The sequence below is a fragment of the Symphalangus syndactylus genome, chromosome 16, assembly GCF_028878055.3.
Source record: "Symphalangus syndactylus isolate Jambi chromosome 16, NHGRI_mSymSyn1-v2.1_pri, whole genome shotgun sequence".
In the NCBI taxonomy this organism is placed as follows: domain Eukaryota; kingdom Metazoa; phylum Chordata; class Mammalia; order Primates; family Hylobatidae; genus Symphalangus; species Symphalangus syndactylus.
Genome location: NC_072438.2, coordinates 54,091,965 through 54,112,838, shown reverse-complemented (window position 1 = coordinate 54,112,838; position 20,874 = coordinate 54,091,965). Strand labels below are relative to the sequence as shown.

The 20,874-nt window shown below is 37.3% G+C and overlaps 1 protein-coding gene across 9 annotated transcripts in view; it reads right to left on the bottom strand.

Annotated features, from left to right (window-relative positions):
* The window catches only part of ATP10D (ATPase phospholipid transporting 10D (putative)), a 110,377-nt gene that overhangs the window by 54,520 nt on the left and 34,983 nt on the right, over positions 1-20,874 (bottom strand). For 5 of the 9 annotated variants that reach the window (XR_008651819.2, XM_055246555.2, XM_055246556.2 and 2 more), the window contains 6 exons: positions 16,914-17,118; positions 14,486-14,571; positions 7,712-7,818; positions 7,296-7,427; positions 6,761-6,888; positions 6,386-6,638 (listed from right to left, as the gene is read on the bottom strand). Coding sequence is in view for 8 of the 9 variants with exons in the window: in XM_055246555.2 (XP_055102530.1) it covers positions 6,386-6,638; positions 6,761-6,888; positions 7,296-7,427; positions 7,712-7,818; positions 14,486-14,571; positions 16,914-17,118 (911 nt within the window). In the remaining variant the exon portion in view is untranslated. The remainder of the gene's footprint in view (positions 1-6,385; positions 6,639-6,760; positions 6,889-7,295; positions 7,428-7,711; positions 7,819-14,485; positions 14,572-16,913; positions 17,119-20,874) is intronic. The other 4 variants (XM_063619490.1, XM_055246559.2, XM_063619492.1 and 1 more) reach the window with 1 other exon arrangement.

Below are 20,874 nucleotides of genomic sequence, written 5' to 3'. Positions count from 1 at the left end.
TATAAACATGAAGGCTATATTTAATGATCGTGTAACTTCTAGCCATCATTAGGGAAATCAGTCATCATGCAACTATATAATTAGTATAGTTCCAGGTAGCTCAGCTATTACTGTAGGGAAAACTTGTTCAGTCAGTACAATTGCAAAAGTGGAATCAAGAAGACATGAAGTGACTCAACCTTTAATCATTTTGTGGAAGCTATGAAAAGGAAATAGGCCAGGCCTGGTGGCTCAGGCCTGCAATCCCAGCACTTTGGGAGGCCAAGGTCGGTGGATCACCTGAGGTCAGGAGTTTGAGACCAGCCTGGCCAACATGGCGAAACCCCATCTCTACTAAAAATACAAAAAATTAGCTAGGTGTGGTGGCGGGTGCCTGTAATCCCAGCTACTTGGGAGGCTGAGGCAGGATAGTTGCTTACACCCAAGGAGCAGGGGCTGCAGTGAGCCAAGAGCACACCATTTCACTGCAACCTGGCGAGACTAGACTGCTTCTCAAAAAAGGAAATAGACCAGTAAAGTTACAATGTGATTCAGAAAACAAAGCTACTGGAGCTATAATTCCAGGCTCAGTGAGAATTTTATAAAAATTAGGTGTGAGGCCAGGTGTAGTGGCTCACACCTGTAGTCCCAGCACTTTGGGAGGCCAAGGCGGGCAGATAGCTTGAGGCCAGGAGTTCGAGACCAGCCTGGGAAACATGGTGAAACCCTGCCTCTACAAAAAATACAAAAATTAGCCATGTGTGGTGGCATGCACCCATAGTCCCAGCTACTTGTGAGGTTGAGGTGGTAGGATCACTTGAGCCCAGAAGGTTGAGGCTGCAGTGAGCTGAGATCGTGCCACTGCACTCCAGCCTGGGTAACAGAGTGAGACCCTGTGTTAAAAAAAAAATATTGTATGAGAAACAAAGGTTTATTATAATATTGATAAAACTTATCCAAATCGTTATGACTTTTAATATTTCTTAGTATTTAATATTTCTTAATACTTACCTTAAAGTAGACTTTAAAATAGTTAGTTACATGAATGCCTCAAAGCAGGGCAGGAATTCTTACCTTCTGCTTCATAAGAAAAAACTGACAAAGTCTATTCTTTCCTTTGTCTGAAGGTAGGTATTGAGATAGGTACCAAATTGTCTAGTTTATTTCTCTTCATTATTTAATCCCCAATCTGTCTTTTCTTCCCATTCCCCTCTTCATATACCCAGTAATCTTCCTATAGCCTGTTGCTTCTATCAATTTGATGTATGGAAGAAGTGGGCATGAGTCTACGGAACAAAGAGTTTATCATACTTTCAATGTGCTCTCCAAAGGGCCCGAAACAAGGGTGAACAGCATTCAGATGAGCTTCCTTCAATTGTATCATCAATCCTCCGTCCACCCTTTCACTATGAACTAAATCTGCAAACATTTCCAGCATTCCAACTTTTGCCTGCTTGTAAATAACACACTCAACCAAACCTCCTCCAACTGTATCACCCATATCTCCTTGATATATAAACCTTTGTTCTAAACTAATTCCCCATACATTTCCAGCATTGTAAGAACATCCAGTATCCTGCCTTCAACATCCCAAGCCTTAATCAGCGCAAAATCCACCTCCAATACTGACTGTCTGAAAATCAAAACAAGATGGAACAAGAACACTGACTTTATATCTTATGACAATGAACATGATAATTTACGTTTACATATCTGCCTCCCACCCTGGACCATGAGCTCCTTGAGAGATAGGCCTATTTCTTATTTTAACAATATTTATGACAACAGCAACAGTAACAACAGCTATATTTACAGAGAACTCATTTTGTGCCATTTGCTGTTCTAAATTCTTTATGTGAATTATCTTCTCTCATTCTCTTAACCATCCAATGAGATAAATAGTGTCATTGATCCTTTTTATTGAGGCACAGAGAAATTAGATAGTCATTAAGGGCCACACAGCTTGCAGGTAGTGGAAATGGGATGCAGACTCAGGAGGCCTGATTCCAAAATCCTTGTTCTTGAAAAGCGTTCAGTGCTACTGCCTCCATGTAAATCAGATTCACAAATTGTGCATCATAAAGGCATACTCTGGACAAGCCCAAATTGATGGGCATTCTACAAAATCCCAGAATAATGCCACTCAAAACTGCTAAGTTTATCAAAAGGAAAGAAAATCTGAGAAACTGTCATCTAGAGAAACTGAAATGATGACTGTTATGCAGCGTCCTAGCTAGGATCCTGGGACAGAGAAAGAACATTAGGTAAAAATGAAGGAAGTACAAATAAAGTATGGGTTTCAATTAATAATAATGTCTCAGCATTTGTTCATTACTTACCTCAAATATATCATATGACTAATGCAAGATGATAACAACAGGGGAAACGGCATGAGGGCATGCTGGAACCCTCCAGGATATCTTTGTAACTTTTCTGTAAATCTAAAATTATCCTAAATTTAAAAGTTTATTTTTAAGAAAGTCATTCTCTTTAAGCAGTCTTTTAAAGGAGTGGCTTGCTAAAATTTTAATATGCATATTAATCACCTGGGGATATTATTAAAATGCATTTAATTGAAGCTCTGAAGAGGGGTCTGAATTTCTACAATTTAAAAGCATGCCCGGATGTTGCTGATGCTGACAGTACACGGAACACATTTCGAAGCTAGAAGGTTTTACAATACACAATGGTGTTGTCAGGTGTGTTTAGTGCAATTCCATGTGTAAGAGGTTGTTTCCAAGCAGCAATATTCTTCACCAAATTATCTTCTAGGCAACACTTTTGCAGAAAACCCTAAAGGACTAGCCATTAAAACACAGATACACTGTTAAAATAGTTTTCACTTCAGTGAAAATATGCCTCAGAATTAATTTCTAGAGAGAACTGGTCTTCACTATGTGTATGTGTGTGTGTGTGTGTGTGTGTGCGTGTGTGTGTGTACACACGTGTTTAATTTTAAACCACTGCATAAAAAAGACCAGAAGCTCTGGGTGTGTCTATGGTAGAGAAGTGGTCAAAGGCACTGTTTGGTTCCCAGACGGGTAGCTTATCAATTACAGTTCAGTCAGGATAGCATTTGATTCCCAGTCACTTGGTATCTTTTCTGCGCGAGGAGGCATAAACGAAAAGTACTCACTTGGGCAGGGATATGTATGTTCAGTGACTAGAGTGGAGGAGGGCTAGTATTAGCTCTTCGAAATATTATGAACACAAAATTTTGTGTTATAAATACAAAAAAATAAAGCAGTGCTTCTCACTGTATATTTTATGAAACATCGTTGCTGTAAGACAGTTCCTAAAAATGGGGATCTATGGTCAAATAATTCAGGAAAACACTAACCTCACAAACGCACTATAGAGGTTTAGCATAGCATTATTAATGTGGTTCCATTTTATTGAATAATGAATGATGAAGTCTTCAGGAAAATGGCTATAAAATTAAAATCACACTGCGATGCCATTTCTGTTTTAAAAACAAAAACATAAGTGTGTGTGCACGCAAATGCATATCTTAAAAACAAAAACATATACATATGTGTTAAAAAAAAAAAAGACCCCAAAAGTGCATTAAAATGATAACAGTGATCTATTCTGTTTGATGGGGGTTAGTGATGGCTTTTAAATTTTACTATAAGTGGAAACATAATGCAGAGTGTCATCATAGTCAATATGATTAGCTATATTTTACATTTGCATGGTGATTACATAATAAACACTTAACATTTTACCCCTTACACTCACAGGTTACCAAAGTTGACTTAAAAATACATGTACCTAGAAGAAAATATGTATATTTTTTAACAATACCAGGTATGATGGGTTGTCTAAGCTCAACACTACCATCAGAAATCATAATATTTGGCCGGGCATGGTGGCTCACGTCTGTAATCCCAGCACTTTGGGAGGCCGAGGCGGGCGGATCACGAGGTCAGGAGATTGAGACCATCCTGGCTAACACAGTGAAACCCCGTCTCTACTAAAAATACAAAAAATTAGCCGGGCAAGGTGGCGGGTGCCTGTAGTCCCAGCTACTTGGGAGGCTGAGGCAGGAGAATGGCACGAACCCGGGAGGTGGAGCTTGCAGTGAGCCGAGATCGCGCCACTGCACTCCGGCCTGGGCGACAGCGAGACTCTGTCTCAAAAAAAAAAAAAAAAAAAAAAAAAAAAAGAAGAAATCATAATATTCATAATAATTGACAAATTTATATAACAAAGATATAAACCTTTTGGTAAGAAGAGACACTGGAAGAGCAGTTTAGTGGTAGGCAGAATTCTAAGACAGCCCTGAAGAGTCCGGTCCCCCATGGTAGATGCATCTTGTGACTATGCTATGATTAAATTATGCTATGTGGCAAAAGTGGAAGGATTTTGCAGATGTAATTAACCAGCTGACTTTGAGTAATCTGAAAGAAGACTATCCTCAGTGGACATGATCTCATTAGGTTAATCCTTTAAAAAGGATTCAGGGCTTTTCTGATGTCAGAAAGATTCAAAATGAGAAATTCTGTTGCTGGCCTTGTAGAAGCAAACTGCTCTGCTGTGGTAAGGCTGTTTGGCAGGAAACAGCAGGCAACCTTTTGGAGCTGCGAATAGTTCCAGGATGACAGCAGCAAGAAAGCAAGGACCTCAGTCCTAAAACTTCAGTACACTGAATTTTGTGAAATACAAGTGAGCTAAGCATAGGATAAGGTCATCAGTAAGATCACAGTCCCAGCAGACACCTCTATTTCAACCTGGTGAGAGACCCTGAGCAGTGGAGGCACTTATCCTATACCCAGAGTCCTGACTTAGAGATACTGTGAGACAGCATATTTGTGTTGGTTTAAGCCATTATGGTTTGTGGTGATTTGTTACGCAGTGATAGAAAACTAATAAGTGATAAATAATGAACCAGAAAAATATTTGTCACATATAGAAGAAAAGGATAATATAACATCAGGGTTGATATCCAAAGTATTTAAGAACTTGTTCTAAATGAGTGCACAAATGAACATCAGCACTGGCCACAAACAATCTAGACTAAGCATACAACATTAACCCTGACCTTACATAAAAGCTCTCCCACACACTAACAAGAACAAAGAAACCCCATTTAAAAAGGAGGGAAATAATTCAATTAATTTACCAAGGAAATTCAAATGACTGAAAAACATATAAAAAGTTAAAAATCTCATTACTAAGCAGAGACAAATTAAGACAATGAAGTGCTAACTTGCCCGTAAAAATCACACAGATTAAAAAGTGTAACTTCATTACATTATGGCTGGGTGTGAAAAACAAGCACTATTTTTCTGGGTTGTAGGAATGTAAATTAACATGATATTTTAGAGGAAAATGTATCTTATAAAAACTATTGAATAAGTATATATGTACCAAAATGCATAATGCATGCTGAATTTTATTTATCATATTTTTAATCTTATTTATCTATCTTCTTGTCATAAATCTAAATTACATGCAATCAGGGACTCATGCCACATATTGGGAGCTCACAAAATGTTTGGTGAATGAAGAAGTGATGTTAACTACAAGTGCTTTTATATTAACAAACTAAGCGGCCACCATTAAGCATAGCAAACTATGTTTGACCACATATAGTAGAAAACTATATTCTTAATTTTAAGTTATGAACTGACTTAGGAAAAATTTCATAAGACATCGTTGAATAAAATAAAGAATTTACAAAAATAGTACTATTACATGTTCTCCCTCATAAAAGGGAAAATGTGTAAATATATGTTCACATATAGAGAAATATGCATAAAGAAATAGCTGGTTACATATTCACCAAATTGTTAATGGTGGTTAACCTTGGGAGAGTAGGGCTTTTAATTTGTTTTGTTCACTTCTATGAACTATCTTCAAAGGAACACATATTTCTTTTATAAATTGCAAAACTAATAAAGTTCAACTCTTTAAAGAATTTTGTAAACTTGGAATTTACAAATTTATTTCTTTAGAGTCAGAAGTTCAGCTCATTTTGCTTAAACTAGTTATTCTTAATCAAGCACCAGTGGATACCTAGGGGCCAAATAATGAGGCTAGAAGGAGCCTGTAACCCCTTTGGAATTATTTCCAAAATATTTTTCAAAGAAATGGCCCATAGTTTCATTAGCTTTTCAAAAGTATTTATAGTACAGTATCATTGTCATCGCTCCAATTCCCACCTTTGACTTTCACTAGTAATTTACTTCGCTTTTAGAGAAACCATGGCAGTAGACTCCTTGACTTTAACCTACTAGCTTCTGAAGGAACAACAATGAAGTTTAAAGCCCATCTGGAAGCATTAAGTACTCAATGCTTAAATAAACCACTTCTATGTCAGAATTGTCAGACATGCAACACTTAAGTGGTTTCAAAAAAAGACCAATGCTAAGGTTGGTTTTCACGGAAATTCAACACTCACCATTTTCTTCATGGCAGTAATCAAATCCTGCCACACTACATCTTCGAAAAACCATCTTATTCTCAGTGAGGGTTCCTGTCTTATCGGAAAAGAGGTACTGAATCTGTCCCAGATCCTCGGCGATGTTCAGGGCTCGGCACTGAACAGTAGAATCCGTTTTCTCATTGTAGAAATCCACATCACTTTGAATGAAATATATTTGTCCAAGCTTCACAATTTCGATGGAAACATAGAGAGAAATAGGAATCAAGACCTAAGAAGATCCAAACAAGTTTTAAAATGTTAACGTAGGTTAAAGAAAGGATGTGAAACTGAACATAGCTGGATAAGCAGCGAAGATGTTAAAATTCTACCATAAGCTTAATAAAAAATTACCTGTAACAAAATGATCATGGTCCAAAACATGTAGAATCCTGCCAACAGTGGTGATATGATATGTCCATCAGGCTCGGGAATATTGAAAAAATGCATCTTTTCATACCTGCTCAACCAGATTCCATGACCTTTCAAAAAATACACAGACATCAAAAGGATGCTAAATATATAGCATGCAAACAAAAAACTTTATTCCTAAAGGAGAAGGAACGAGAGTATTCATTTTGGTTGAACATCAATTGTTTGTTTTTGGAAACAAAATTCAAATTCAAAAGGCTATACATTCTCTCTCTCTGTCTCTCTCTCTTTAAGTCACTCTCCAGGTTTCTTCAGTACTATGGCAAAATGCAAATGGATAGAGTCAACATTAATATTTTTCAGGCCAAAGGATGAAAGAGACAAGGATATGAGGTAAAACATTACTGACAAATAAAATCCACCTTACCAAAGTCAAATATTCACAGATATAATTTTGAAATAAAATACTTTAATATCTTGCTGAAAAGATGTCAGCAAATAATCAAATTTTACCTACCCACTGCACCAGTTAAGCACATTATGACCAGAATCATGACACACCAGAGGACATCTGTGTTTGCTCTTCTTTCTAATTTGCTGCGCTTATACCGCGGCCCACTGTTGTTCAGCATTGCTTTGGTTTCATGGCCTATGAAGGATGTGCAGTATGATAGAAAATGTACCAATTAAAGCCAAGAAGCGAATGCCATATATAAAAATCTCTCTTGCAGACAATTTAATAAAACACAGTTACATGATCTATTTCGTCAGTTTAATCTGCCTTTGTGATCCATTTAGAAAAAGAGACCAATAATTAAGTTTATCAGACAAAATTTCCTTTCTGCTTCAACAGATTGCATTTTTGAGTAAATGAAAAATGTTAACTTGTAGAAAAGCACAGAGTAGACAATGAAAATTAGAAACATAACCCACCTGCATAAACCACAATGCCCACAACAGCCTCTGTGTTTCTAATGGTGCATCCTCTAAGCAACAAATTTTCTTTACTGAGACCCACGCGTTCTTTGTTGGAATGTTCTCTATAAGAAAGACAGCATATAAATTCACTTTTAAACAGCAAAAGTGGGGATATAAAAATAAATCTCATGGCCCTTGAATGTTTTTGACTTGGAGTAAAAAGGCATTTCACAAGAAAGGTTTCCAAATCTCTGGCCCATTTACTTTGGTTATTGCAGTTACTTGCTTTGTTTTTTGTTTCTTTTTTTTTTAGACTTTTAGGTTCAGGGGGTACATGTGCAGGCTTACTATGTAGGTAAATTGTGTGTTGCAGGGCTTTGGTGTACAGATTTCATTACCCAGGTGATAAGCATCATGCTTAAGAGGTGGTTTTTTGAACCTCATGCTCCTCTTACCGTCCACCTTCAATTAGGCCCTGGTGTCTATTATTCTTATCTTTGTGTCTATATGTACTAAATGTTTAGCTCCCACTTATAAGTGAGAACATGTCATATTTGGTTTTCTGTTCCAGCATTAGTTCATTTAGGATAATGGCCTTCAGCTCCATCCACATTGCTACAAAGGACATGATCTCATTCCTTTTTATGGCTGCACAGTATTCCATGGTGTGTATATAGGTCACATTTTCTTTATCCATTCTACCGCTGATGGGGATTTGGGTTGATTCTGTGTCTTTGCTATTGTGAATCAGTTACTACTTTGTCTAGGAAAAGATGCAACAAGTTTCTAACTACCATTATTTTCAATGGTAGTCATTGTTTGTCAACTTCTATTACTATAAAAAAAATTCCAAGCAAGAATCCTGCTTTTCTAGTACAAACTGTATTTAGGATAACTTAGTAATAGATGAGGGAAAATATCCTGATAGAATTTTAAAATTGTCATTTTCGACTTGGATGAAATCAAGAATCATTCTAGGAAATGATAATCGGTGGCTGCTAAAATCAATGGTTAAAAAGCCTGATGGGAACTGTATAATAATAGGACAAGGCTGATAACACTAATCTTACAATGGGACAAGGAGATATTATGGGCCTCATGATTTATGGGAAAGAAAGTCATGGCCCTACAGGCGCTTAATCAAGCCTCTATTAGGCATTTCAATCTGGGGTCTGTGGCTTCAGAGGATCTGTGAAGTCTTTGAAATTGTATGCAATATTTTGGGTGTGTGTGTATATATGTGTGTATACATGTTTGCTGTTTTCCAGGGAGAGACTCTGTTTCTTTCATCAGATTCTTTAAATGTCCCAGAGAATAAGATGGCCAGAGAAACATGTTAAACATCACCACAAGAATGCAGTTGGCCAGATCTAAAACGTGGTAAATTCTGCAGGCAAAATGACCTGGTTTATTCAGAAAATGAATGATGTAGGGGAACAAAAGGGGGAAGGAGGGGAAGCCCAACCCAAGGAGGGGGCAGTCACCTCAATCTAGAATGTGATCAATTCTGTAAGCTCAATCACTCAATTTATTGGGAGACGAAATGTAGAGACATATCAATCAGATGCAAAGTGTAGACCTTGTTTTGATCCTGGTTAGAATAAGACAACTATTAGAAAACATTTTTCAGACAGTTGTAGATATTTGAACAAAAGCTTGGTATTAGATGATATTATGGAATGGTTAAGTTTTGTTAGGTGTGATAATGGTATTGTGGTTGTGACTCATTTAAGTCCATATCTGCTATAAGTATATAGTAAAGTTTTTACAGTGAAATGACACAGTGGAGGGGTAGGAAAGGAAGTGGAAGTGGAAACAAAGATGGAAAAACTGAAATAGCTCAGGCTGAGTGACGCCACATGGGTGTTCGTTATACTTTTCTTCCTACTTTTTCGTGTTTGAAAATTTCTGTAATAAATAACTTAAAAATTATTGAAGTAATTACTTGACTAAGTTGCTACAGTGGCAAAAATACAGAGCAACAGTAATGGTTTTCACATATTTTGAAAATGTCCTCTTAATTTCAGTATGAAAATTAGGTTATTTTCTAGCAATAAACTTCAATTTACAAGTTACTGCTTGTTCCTTACATATATAAAAGTTGTTAATATAACCTTGCTATTTGAAATTACAATTAAAATTAAATAAAAATTATTCAAATAAGGTTTCATACTACAAAGAAAGAGAAAGACAGATTTATCATTTCACCCCCATACGTTGTAAAGCACTTTCTTCTAACAGGTATATGTTTATATTCCTGCACATGCACAGGCCTGTGTACGAAGAGATGGTAAAAGCCAGATGCATCCTTGAGTTTAAGCTAATTCAACTTTTTCGTTTTACAGATGAGGAAATTAAGTCCCAACATTCACATTTGCATACAGCATTCCCAAGTAAGCACCAGCCAGTTCTCAGCAATGTGGCATTTTTTTTCTTATCCCTAGAGTCCTTATAGGAAAGAATTTAACATATAAAATCATCAATTCCAAAGTTCCTCGGAAAGTATTAAGATTTTTTTCCCCAAAATCCTTATTTTTCACCATTAAATCACTTTGAGATACCACCATTAGACAAAGTTCAGCTTCTATATTAATTGCACTTACTGCAAATTCCAAAAATGTCCTGTATTTTACATGTGTCTGATAATTGGCACTTACGGTATGGAACCTTCAGAGTTTTGTATGAGGCACTGGCTGTCACATACAGCTTCCATGAAACATCTATCTACTATGTGCCCAGCACTCCAACCCAGATGCTAGAAACAGAAAAACGAACATATGCAGTCTGGACTCCTGTGGTCTAAGAGGAGGTAATACAGGTAGAAACATATAAGAATAGTAAAAATATGATAGTATGATAGGAATCTGATATTCAGCATACAGTGTAGTCACAAATAGAGAGGATGTCAGTTCTACCTTGGAGCATGAAGATCAAAGAAGGTGTCATATAGACAGGTAGCTTGAGCATCTCAATTTGTGTTTAATTTTTGAAAACAGGCCACAAAGCAGGAAAAGAATAAGGAGCCAGTTTAGTGGATTAAAATAATTCCACAGAAAAATCACTGTATCTACCTAGGCCGATTCTCTTATTAAATTCTTCCCTGCCAGTGGCTGAGGCCAGCTCTCAGGATGGACATGAACAGAACAGACAAAAGCCCCTCCAATCACTAGTGAAGGCAGAATCTGAGGATTCCAGAAGGGAGGCCACTTTGGCAGTCAGGTCATGATAATCAGAAAATAAAGCAGCAAATTTCAAAGCAAACTGATATCAGAGGAGCCCATCACAAACGAGAATCAAAGGGCAGGGAAACATGTTGCCCAGAAACCTAGGGAAAAGTGACAATTTGGATAGGCAGAAAGCTAGTAGTTCCTATAAGGAACTCAAACAGATCAACAACTACAAAACAGTAGACAAAAGACATCAACAGACATTTCTCAAAAGAAGACATACAAGAGGCCAACAAGCATAAGAAAGTATATATATACATACACACACCATGTCCTTAATCATCCATTGATGGACACTTAGGTTGATTTCATGACTTCACTGTTGTGAATAGCATGACAAGAAACACGTAAGTGTGGGTGTCTTCTTAATATAACATTTTCTTTTCCTTTGGGTAGATACCCAGTAGTGGGATTTCTGGGACAAATGGTAGTTCTACTTTTAGTTCGTTGAGAGGTCTTCATACTGTTATGAAGTATGTGCAGATTTATTACATGGATATGTTGTGCAATGGTGAGGTTTGGGCGTCTAGTACCTTGGCCTCCCGAAGTGCTGGTATTATAGGCATGAGCCACTGCGCCCAGCCTAGTTTTAGTTTTTAATTCTGTCTATGTGGTGAATCACATTTATTGATTTGTATATGTTAAACTATCCTTCTATCTCTGGAATAAAACCATGTGATCATGATGGATTATATATATATAAATAATAAATATATATATATGTACATACACACACTGTGGACTACTATTCAGCTGGAAAAAACAATGAAATCATGTCTTTTGCAGCAACATGGATGGAGTTTGAGACCATTGTCCTAAGTGAACCAACTCAAAACCAGAAAATCAATACTGCATGTTCTCACTCATAAGTGAGAGCTAAAGAATGGGTATACATGGACATATGGAGGGAAATAATAGACACTGGGGACTCCAAAAGAAAGGAGGGTGGGAGGGGCATGAGGGTTGAAAAATTACCTATTAGAAACAATGTTTACCATTCGGGAGATGGGTACACTAGACGCCCAAACCTCACCATTGCACAACATATCCATGTAATAAATCTACACAAAGACCATTGAACCTATAAAAATAAAATTAAAAGATGCTACTATTATATTCTACATTTCCTTCCATCATACTGTTACTTTTCCTAGAATTTTAACCAACTTCTTTGAGTTGTTTATCCATTTACCTGTTGATGAACATTTGGGTTTCTGCCAGTTTTTGGCTATTACAAATAAAGCTGCTATGAGCATTGTATACAGGTCATAGAATGGACAAATATTTTCATTTTCCTTGGGCAATAGTCTAGGAGTGGGATGGCCATGTTACATAATGGGCATATGCTTAGCTTTTTCCGAAATTTCCAAATTGTTTTCCAAAGTGGTTGTACTATTTTACATTCCCACCAGTAGCATATGAGTGTTCAAGTTCCTCTACATCCTTGCCAACACTTGGTACACTTGATCTTTTTAATTTTAGCAGGTAAAGCTCTGTGGTTTAACCTGCATCTTTTCACAAAATTATTTGCCATTCATATGTCAAATACATCAGTTCAAAGTCTTTTGACCATTTTTAAAGTTGTATTGTTTGTTTTATTACTGAGTTTCGAGATGCCTTTATATATTCTGAATATAAGTCCTATATGAAATACATGGATTGCAAATATTTTCTTCCTGTCTGTGACTTGTCTTTTCATTGTAAAAAAAGTATCATTGGAGGAGCAAAATTTTAAATTTTGATGAGTTCTTTTATTTTTTTTGTCTTTAATGGATTGTGATTTTGGTGTTGTATCTAAGAAATCTTTGCATAATACAAAGTAAAAAGATTTCCACCATGTTTTTTTCCTGCAAGTTTTTATAACTGTAGATGTACATTTAAGTTTAGGATTCACTTTCAGTTAATTTTTGTAAATGATGAGAGGTATGGATTGGAGTTCACATTTGAAAATATAAATACCCCATTGCTGCAGTACTGTTTGTTGAAAAGATAACCTTTCTCCATCTATGTGTCTTTGCACCTTTGTTAAAAACCAGTTGTATATAAATATGTCAGTCTATTTCTAGACTCTATAATCTCTTCCATTGATCTCCTGGTCTATCTTTATGCCAAAATGACACTGGCTTGATTATTATACCTTTCTGATAAATCTTGCAATCATGTGGTTTTAGCCTTCTAGCTTTTTTCTTGTTTTTTCAAAATTGCTTTAGTTATTTCGCATCTCCACTTAAATTTTAAAATAAGATTGTCAATTTCTTAAAGATCTTGCTGAGATTTTGATTGGGATTTCACTGACTGTATAGATAAATCTGGGGGAAAACTGATATCCAATTAATTAGCTCTTTAATTTTTTTTCACTAGCGTTTAGTGGTCCAGTGTACAGGTACTTCACATTTTTTGTCAGATTTATACTTAAGCATTCCATTTTTCTGATGCTATAATAAATTGTATTCTTAAAAATTTCAATATCTGCTAATTACTAGCATATTAAAATACAATCGATTTTTGTATCTGGATCTTGTTTTCTACAACATTGCTAAACTCATTATTTCTAGTAGTTTTTTGGAGATTTCATCAGATTTTCTACAAAGAACATTATACCATCTGTGAATAAAAGATAGTTTTATTTCTTTCTTGTTTGATATCTTTCATTTCCTTTTCTTGCCTGACTACACTAGCTAGACCTTCCAGTGTAAGCTTGTCTTCTTCCTGATCTCAGGGGAGAAGTATTTCATGATTAAATATGCTGCTGGCTCTAGGTTTTTCATGGATGCCTTTTATCAGATTAAGTTCCCTTCTACTTCTAGTTTGCAGGAATGGAAGTTAGATTTTGTAAGATGCTTCTTCTACATCTATGAGATGACTACCTGGTTTTTCCCTTTTGGTTTGTTTAATATGGTTTGTTAATATAGTACTAGAATGGTGAATTATATTGTATTATTTTCCAACGTTAAACGAATCCTGATTTTTGGGGAGTAAGTCCCACTGGGTCATAATGTATTATCATTTTCATACATAGTTGGATTTGATTTGTTATAATTTTGCGTGGAATTTTTGCATCTATGCTCATGTAGGATATTGGTCTTCTATTAAATGTCTTTATATGCTTTTGGTATCAAGGTAATAATATCAGGATAATTCTCATTTCAAAAAATGATTTGGGAACTTTGCTCTCTTCTCACACTGTGAAGTAGGTCTAATTGTCTTCTCTTGAAAATCAGGAAACTGAGGATCAAAGTGGGTAGATAACTTGGCTCAAGGCCATAGAGCATTTATGGGCTGATGCCCGAGATTAGGTAAGGACCCCAAATTCTAGCTGCCCTGGCAAAGGGGATATGGATGCCACAAGATACCTCCAGAATGAATATTACATGTGTATGTGTGTGTGTGTAAATACTTATTAAATAATTAAAATAAGCCAAACAATTTTAGTAGGTGGCTAAAGTTATGACCTTTAGTGATTTAACAAGGGTATACGCACAGAAACACTTTATCAAATTAAGTACGATTGCAATAACACAATTCCACTCACACCCACAAACATTCATCATGTGTTACTCACAGGAAGCCTCGGAATCTGCTGAGGTCATTGTTTGGGCTTTCACATTCTATCCTACTGGAAAACTTCTCAGGATCAACTTCAGAGTCCTAAAAATATTTTTTGAATCACAAAATAAGAACTCAAGGTTAAACCCTTAATATTGAAGTGTTTTATCACTTTCACCAATTCTTAAAATAATGCTAAGCCTTTTTTGCAATGAAGTTCATATCATGAATTTCCCAAAGGAAGGAAAGTAGAGGCATAATTATGTGATCCATATTTGGGATCAGAATGGTCCTAGGGCATTAATAAACATCTGCAGATGATGGGAATGACTGAGTCATTTCCTGAAATCCATGCAGGACTCTCCAGAAGAGAGCTTACCCTTATAAACACCTTTTTATCAATAAAGCACTGAAAAACTGAAAATACTTTTGTTGTTGGTCTTTAATCACATAAGTAGTTTTTGAGATTAAGTGTATATGTGAACACTCCGAGAATATATGCGTTTGATCTCAGCCAAATTTTATAAATAAAACATTTAAAAATAAACTAGACATCAATATCTATAATATTTTCTAATGGATCAGACAGATAATTTCAGAATTCTTTATGAAAACAATGAACAAATAAGCAAAGTGCCTTTGTAGGACACAGCTCCTTTAAGGTATGGATTCCCCTAAAACAAGCCACATCAACCTTGTTTCATTACTTTTATTTTCATATCCATTTGACCCGTAAGATAAATGCTATTGATACTGATATATCATAATTAATAAGTATATAATAGAAAACATGAAAATGTGAATTATATGATATGATTTATTTTCTAATGAGTAATATCCATGGAGTTCTTTTGACACACTAAAATCTATTATGCACTTTAAATATTTTAGCTGATTTCTTCTTCACAACTCCATGAGGTAGGTACTATAATAATTGGGCCTAATTAACAGATGAGGAAAGAGAGACACAAAGAGGATCAGTAATTTGCCAAAGTTCTCAAAACAAGAAAGTGTTTAGAGCAGGATTACAATCGAGGTCACCAGATTCACCCTTAATGAACCCACAGTGTGCTGATTAGCATTAGACTAGTGCAAAAGTAGTCATGCTTTTTGCCATTACTTTTAATGCAAATATTAATTGCTGATTAATACTCACAGTGGGTATGTAGTGGTACAACAGAAAGTTAAGTTGTGCAGGATTTTTACCAATGTCTTTGGTACCAAACTACTTACAGAAGTGACATTGACAGTAGTCTAAGAGGCATATCAATCACAGAGGATCTAAATGAAATCCATAGGTAGAGAGGTGGGCCCAATATGACAGATGAAATTTATCAAAGATAAAGGTATTAGTAAGCTAAAACACTTTTTTTGGTTTCTAAGTGTAAGATGGAGTAACCCTGACTTAACAGTCGTTCGGGTTAAAAAAAAAAATAGACCGATCGTGGTGGCTCACGCCTGTAATCCCAGCACTTTGGGAGGCCGAGGCCCGTGGATCACGAGGTGAGGAGATCAAACCCATCCACGAGGCCCGTGGATCACGAGGTGAGGAGATCAAGCCCACCCCTGGCTAACACGGTCAAACCCTGTCTCTACTAAAAATACAAAAAATTAGCCGGGCATGGCGGCACGTGACTGTAGTCTCAGCTACTCAGGAGGCTGGGGCAGGAGAATCATTTGAACACAGGAGGCGGAGGTTGCAGTGAGCAGAGATTGCGCCACCGCACTCCAGCCGGGGCTACAGAGTGAGACTCTGTCTGAAAACAACAACAATTAAAATCATTAAATTATAAAATACTTCATCTCAAGCGCTTCCAGAGAAAGGGGAGGGAAACTATTTAGACACTATATACGATGTTTCATATATATTATTTCATTTGAATCCTACAACAATGCTATAGAGTAGACACCATCATTTTCATTTTAAGATAAAAAAACTGAGGCATAAAGTGTTTAAATGACTTGTCCAAAGCCTCGCAGTAAATTAATAGCAGAGTTGTGATTCATTTAAATCCATGAAAATATAACTTCAAGGTTTCTGTTTCCCTCTGCACAACACTGAGAAGGGTCTAAAAGCTATGTAGCATGAAAAGCTGCTAAAGTTTTAAGCTTTGGTATATAAGTAATTACAGATTTTAGAAATAATGATAACTAAAGATATAAAATCTAAGTTCAAGAAAAATAATTCTGTTAGGTTCCTTTAATTCCATTCTCAAAAATATGAGTGCTACACTAAAGTGTGTAAATTCTGAAGTCTTTTTATCCTCTTATCTAGAAAAGAGTATACTTCCACTCATAACTGGAGGTGAATGAAACCTTCTGGGATTCTATTTCATCCTGGTGAAACTGAATTAAACATCTCTTTGTCTGTAATGTGAAAATGAGCTCAGTCATCTTCTGAAAAAAAATGTTAATAAGCCACTAACTGAGAACATATGACTTACCAGTTCTGCATATCCCCGAACCACCTGCCTCTGTTTTAAATTGCTCTCTCCATCAAGACCGGAAGTCTCAATGTGACAGATTCCATCTGGATCAGTGGAAAAGAGTAGTACCATGTCTGCAGGGATGACCTCATTACAGGAGAGGCGAATAAAGTCCCCAACAGTAACGTCTTTCCAGCATCGGTCAGTGTATTTTTTCTCTTTCCTGTAATTAAAAAAAGTTTTAAAAAAAGAATATTGGCCGGGGGCGGTGGCTCCCGCTTGTAATCCCAGCACTTTGGGAGGCCAAGGCTGGCGGATCACGAGGTCAGGAGATCGAGGCCATCCTGGCTAACACAGTGAAACCCCGTCTCTACTAAAAAATACAAAAAATTAGCCGGGCGTGGTGGCGGGCGCCTGTAGTCCCAGCTACTCGGAGAGGCTGAGGCAGGAGAATGGCATGAACCCGGGAGGCAGAGCTTGCAGTGAGCCGAGATTGCGCCACTGCACTCCAGCCTGGGTGACAGAGCGAGACTCCGTCTCAAAAAAAAAAAAAAAAGAATATCAAGTGAAAAATACATACAATGTTTTTTTTTAAAAAAGTTTTTTACTGTATAATTTAAAGTATATATTAAGTATTACGGTACATTTTAATCTTTTAAATGCTCAAAGGGGCCAGGCAAGTTGGCTCACGCCTGTAATCCCAGAACTTTGGGAGGCCAAGATGGGTGGATCGTCTGAGGTCAGGAGTTCCAGACCAGCCTGGCCAACATGGTGAAACCCTGTCTCTACTAAAAATACAAAAATTAGCTGGGCATGGTGGCACACACTTGCAATCCCAGCTACTTGGGAGGCTGAGATGGGAGAAACGCTTGAACCCAGGAGGTGGAGGCTCCGGTGAGCCTAGATCACACCACTGCACTCCAGCTTGGGCGACAGAGCTGTCTCAAACAAACAAAAACAAACAAACAAAATGCTAAAAGGGCAGCCGCAGAATTGGCAACCCCTAAATTCCACAAATGCTTCACCTGAAAATTTAGTTACTGAGCCACTGAAACATATTTCTCAGCTCTTTCTTCCTGTGGGATTTTGAACCATTGTGCTGTTTGAGTCTAACTCTGGAATAAAATTACAATCAACATTTGATGGGCTCATTCAGATACAAAGTAATTCCTTCATGCTGCTCTGTGGTCAGATACCAAGGATCTGAAGGTGCATAAGACACATCATCTGCTCTCAGCACTTCCCATCAGGCAGATAGGATGGGTTACCATTATGCTCCATGATGCATTTTCATTAGGGTAGAATGAGGACATTTGTATAGTAGAATGTCATTTTCCCTAGGATAAAATGAGGACATTTGTATAGTAGAATGTCATGTGTCATGTTAGCTAGTTAGGTAGCATTTCACATATGATGCCACCAACAAAAGTTAACAAGGTCTGTCTTATTCCTTCATTGTCTCCCAAATATCCATAAAAAAACTAATATTTGTGAAAAGTATTTCATCAAATTAAATAGCAATCACACCTTACACAAATACTTTAACAACTTCTGCCATACAGAATTTTATCAGCTCTTTCAAGAAATATTTAGCTTAAAAGGCTACCTAAGAAGTACATTTTCAAGACATACCAAAGGCACAAGGTTGAAACCAACAAAGGAAATCTTTGATTATCTGAAGGGTTTATTGGTCCATGGAGAAAGGCAAACCAACAGTTTATTTTGTCTTTACCAAACTTTTCCCTAGTGTCTGTGCGTATCAGTTCATTCTTCCATAGAGGCAGGTAACAGAGCAAAGATAAAAAAGGTAAGCAGGCGTATTATTTTGACGTTCGGTCCACCACGCCATATCTAGGAGTAGGAATTTCATTCCATAGGAAATGGAGAGTAACTAAAGGTTCAGACAAAGAAGGATGTGACCATACTTCTGTTTGCCAACTCCTGAGACAGAGTAATAAATGGATTTTTGGATGGCAGGTTATTTAGGAGTATGGCCAAAAGACCAACGATAAGTTATTAAAATAATTCGGGGGAAGAATGAGGATGGTCAGAATTAACACAGATAGATAAAGGATGAAATCAAGACATATTAGGTAAAAGAAACAAGTTTTTGGACTTACTACAGGTAAAGGAATTATCCAGGATGACACTATGGTTCCTAACATGTACGATGAGGTGATGGATGGTGCTGTCATAAGTGTCAGATTTTAGAAGCAACTAGTTGTATCACAGGTGAGATAACTTCAGTTTGAAAAGTTTTTATTTGAAGTATCTGCCCAGCAGTTTGAGGGTCCTGATCTGGAGATCATGAGTAAATATGTAGATTTGGAAGTCCCAGGTACATAGACGGCAGTTGATTCCAGGTAAGGATAAGGTTTCTTAGGGAGTCTTCAAAGTGATAGTAAGGTGAAAGAAGACCCGAGATAAGTGGTGTCATAGAAATCAAGGAAGAAGGAAATTTATAAGAGGGAGTCACAATAGTTGAAAGCCACAGAGGAGTCCTGTATAGTAAAGACCCAACTGCCTACAGTATTTGGCCGTTAGGTCTGGTGGCCTTGGAGAAAGTTGATAACGTGAAATTGTTGATTGGAAGAGTGAAGAAAGTGTAATCTCTGTGCATCAGGGAGTAATTAGAAGTTACGGAGGCCGGGCACGGTGGCTCATGCCAGTAATCCCAGCACTTTGGGAGGCCGAGGCCGGCGGATCACAAGGTCAGGAGATTGAGACCATTCTGGTCAACATGGTGAAACCCTGTCTCTACTAAAATACAAAAAATTAGCCGGGTGTGGTGGTGCATGCCTGTAGTCCCAGCTACTCGGGAGGCTGAGGCAGGGGAATCGCTTGAACCCGGGAGGTGGAGGTTGCAGTGAGCTGAGGTTGCACCACTGCACTCCAACCTGTTTTTGAGACAGAGCAACACTCCATCTCAAAAAACAAAACAAAACAAAAAAGAAGTTACCGAAGTAGAATATTTCCTGAATGTTACCTATGAAAAGAATAAGGGGTGAAGGTAGCCACTGCCAGGGAAGGTAAATCAAAAGACAGTAAAGACAAGTGAACTGGGCATGCACATAGGATGCAGGGGAGAAGCCAATGCAGAAGGCAAGGTGGAAGATAAAGGAGGGAGAGGAGATGTTGGTTGAAGCTACAGAGAAGCAACAGGAATGAGACGAAAAATACAGATGGAAGGATTACTATTATAAGAAAGGGAATTTCCTCTTCATCTAAGGTCAGAAGAAAGTAGGTAAAGACACAGATGGTATAATTTGAGGTACATAATTCGTGCTTACTGCTCTCTACTTTCTACCTGAAGAAAGCCAGGAGGAAATTTGCTGAGAACTTGTGAAGGCCCAAAGAGAGACAGACTTCGACATTTGGGTTAGGAATTTTATATTCTTTCAAATATAAGAAGTAACATTGCTCTAAGGAACAAGTTTCTTTCTCTATATTAGAAGAAAACTCAAATGAAGTCACTTTCACATTCGAATTCACTTCATTTTTCCCCATTTGTAGCATGTACCAAGATTTAAACAAAACAAAACACTAGCTAATTTTCCCAATCACTGGCTAGCTCAGGTCCAGAAACATATACTAATATTAATATGCCAGTTACCATGTTAGGTGCATGGTACAAAATACACAAAAATGATTAAGATAGGGTCCCCACTCTAGAGAGGTTACGGTCAAAATTTGAAACAGAGACACAAACAGCAATTTCCTAAAAGGGAGCTGTCTACAGGCTACTACGGGAGCAAACAGGAAGGGCACTGGGCTCTGGAGGAAGTGATACCCGAGCTGAGTTTTAAAGGGTGTTCAAGAATGAATCAGGCAAAGAAAGGTGGGACAGCACATCAGTCCGAGGGGAGGAATAAAGAAGGCTTCAGAGAGCACGGTGGGAAAGCAACCGCAGGTTAAACGACAATGCTCACAGCCACATTTAACTAGCCTGGAACATTTACAATGTTGGGAGATGCAAACA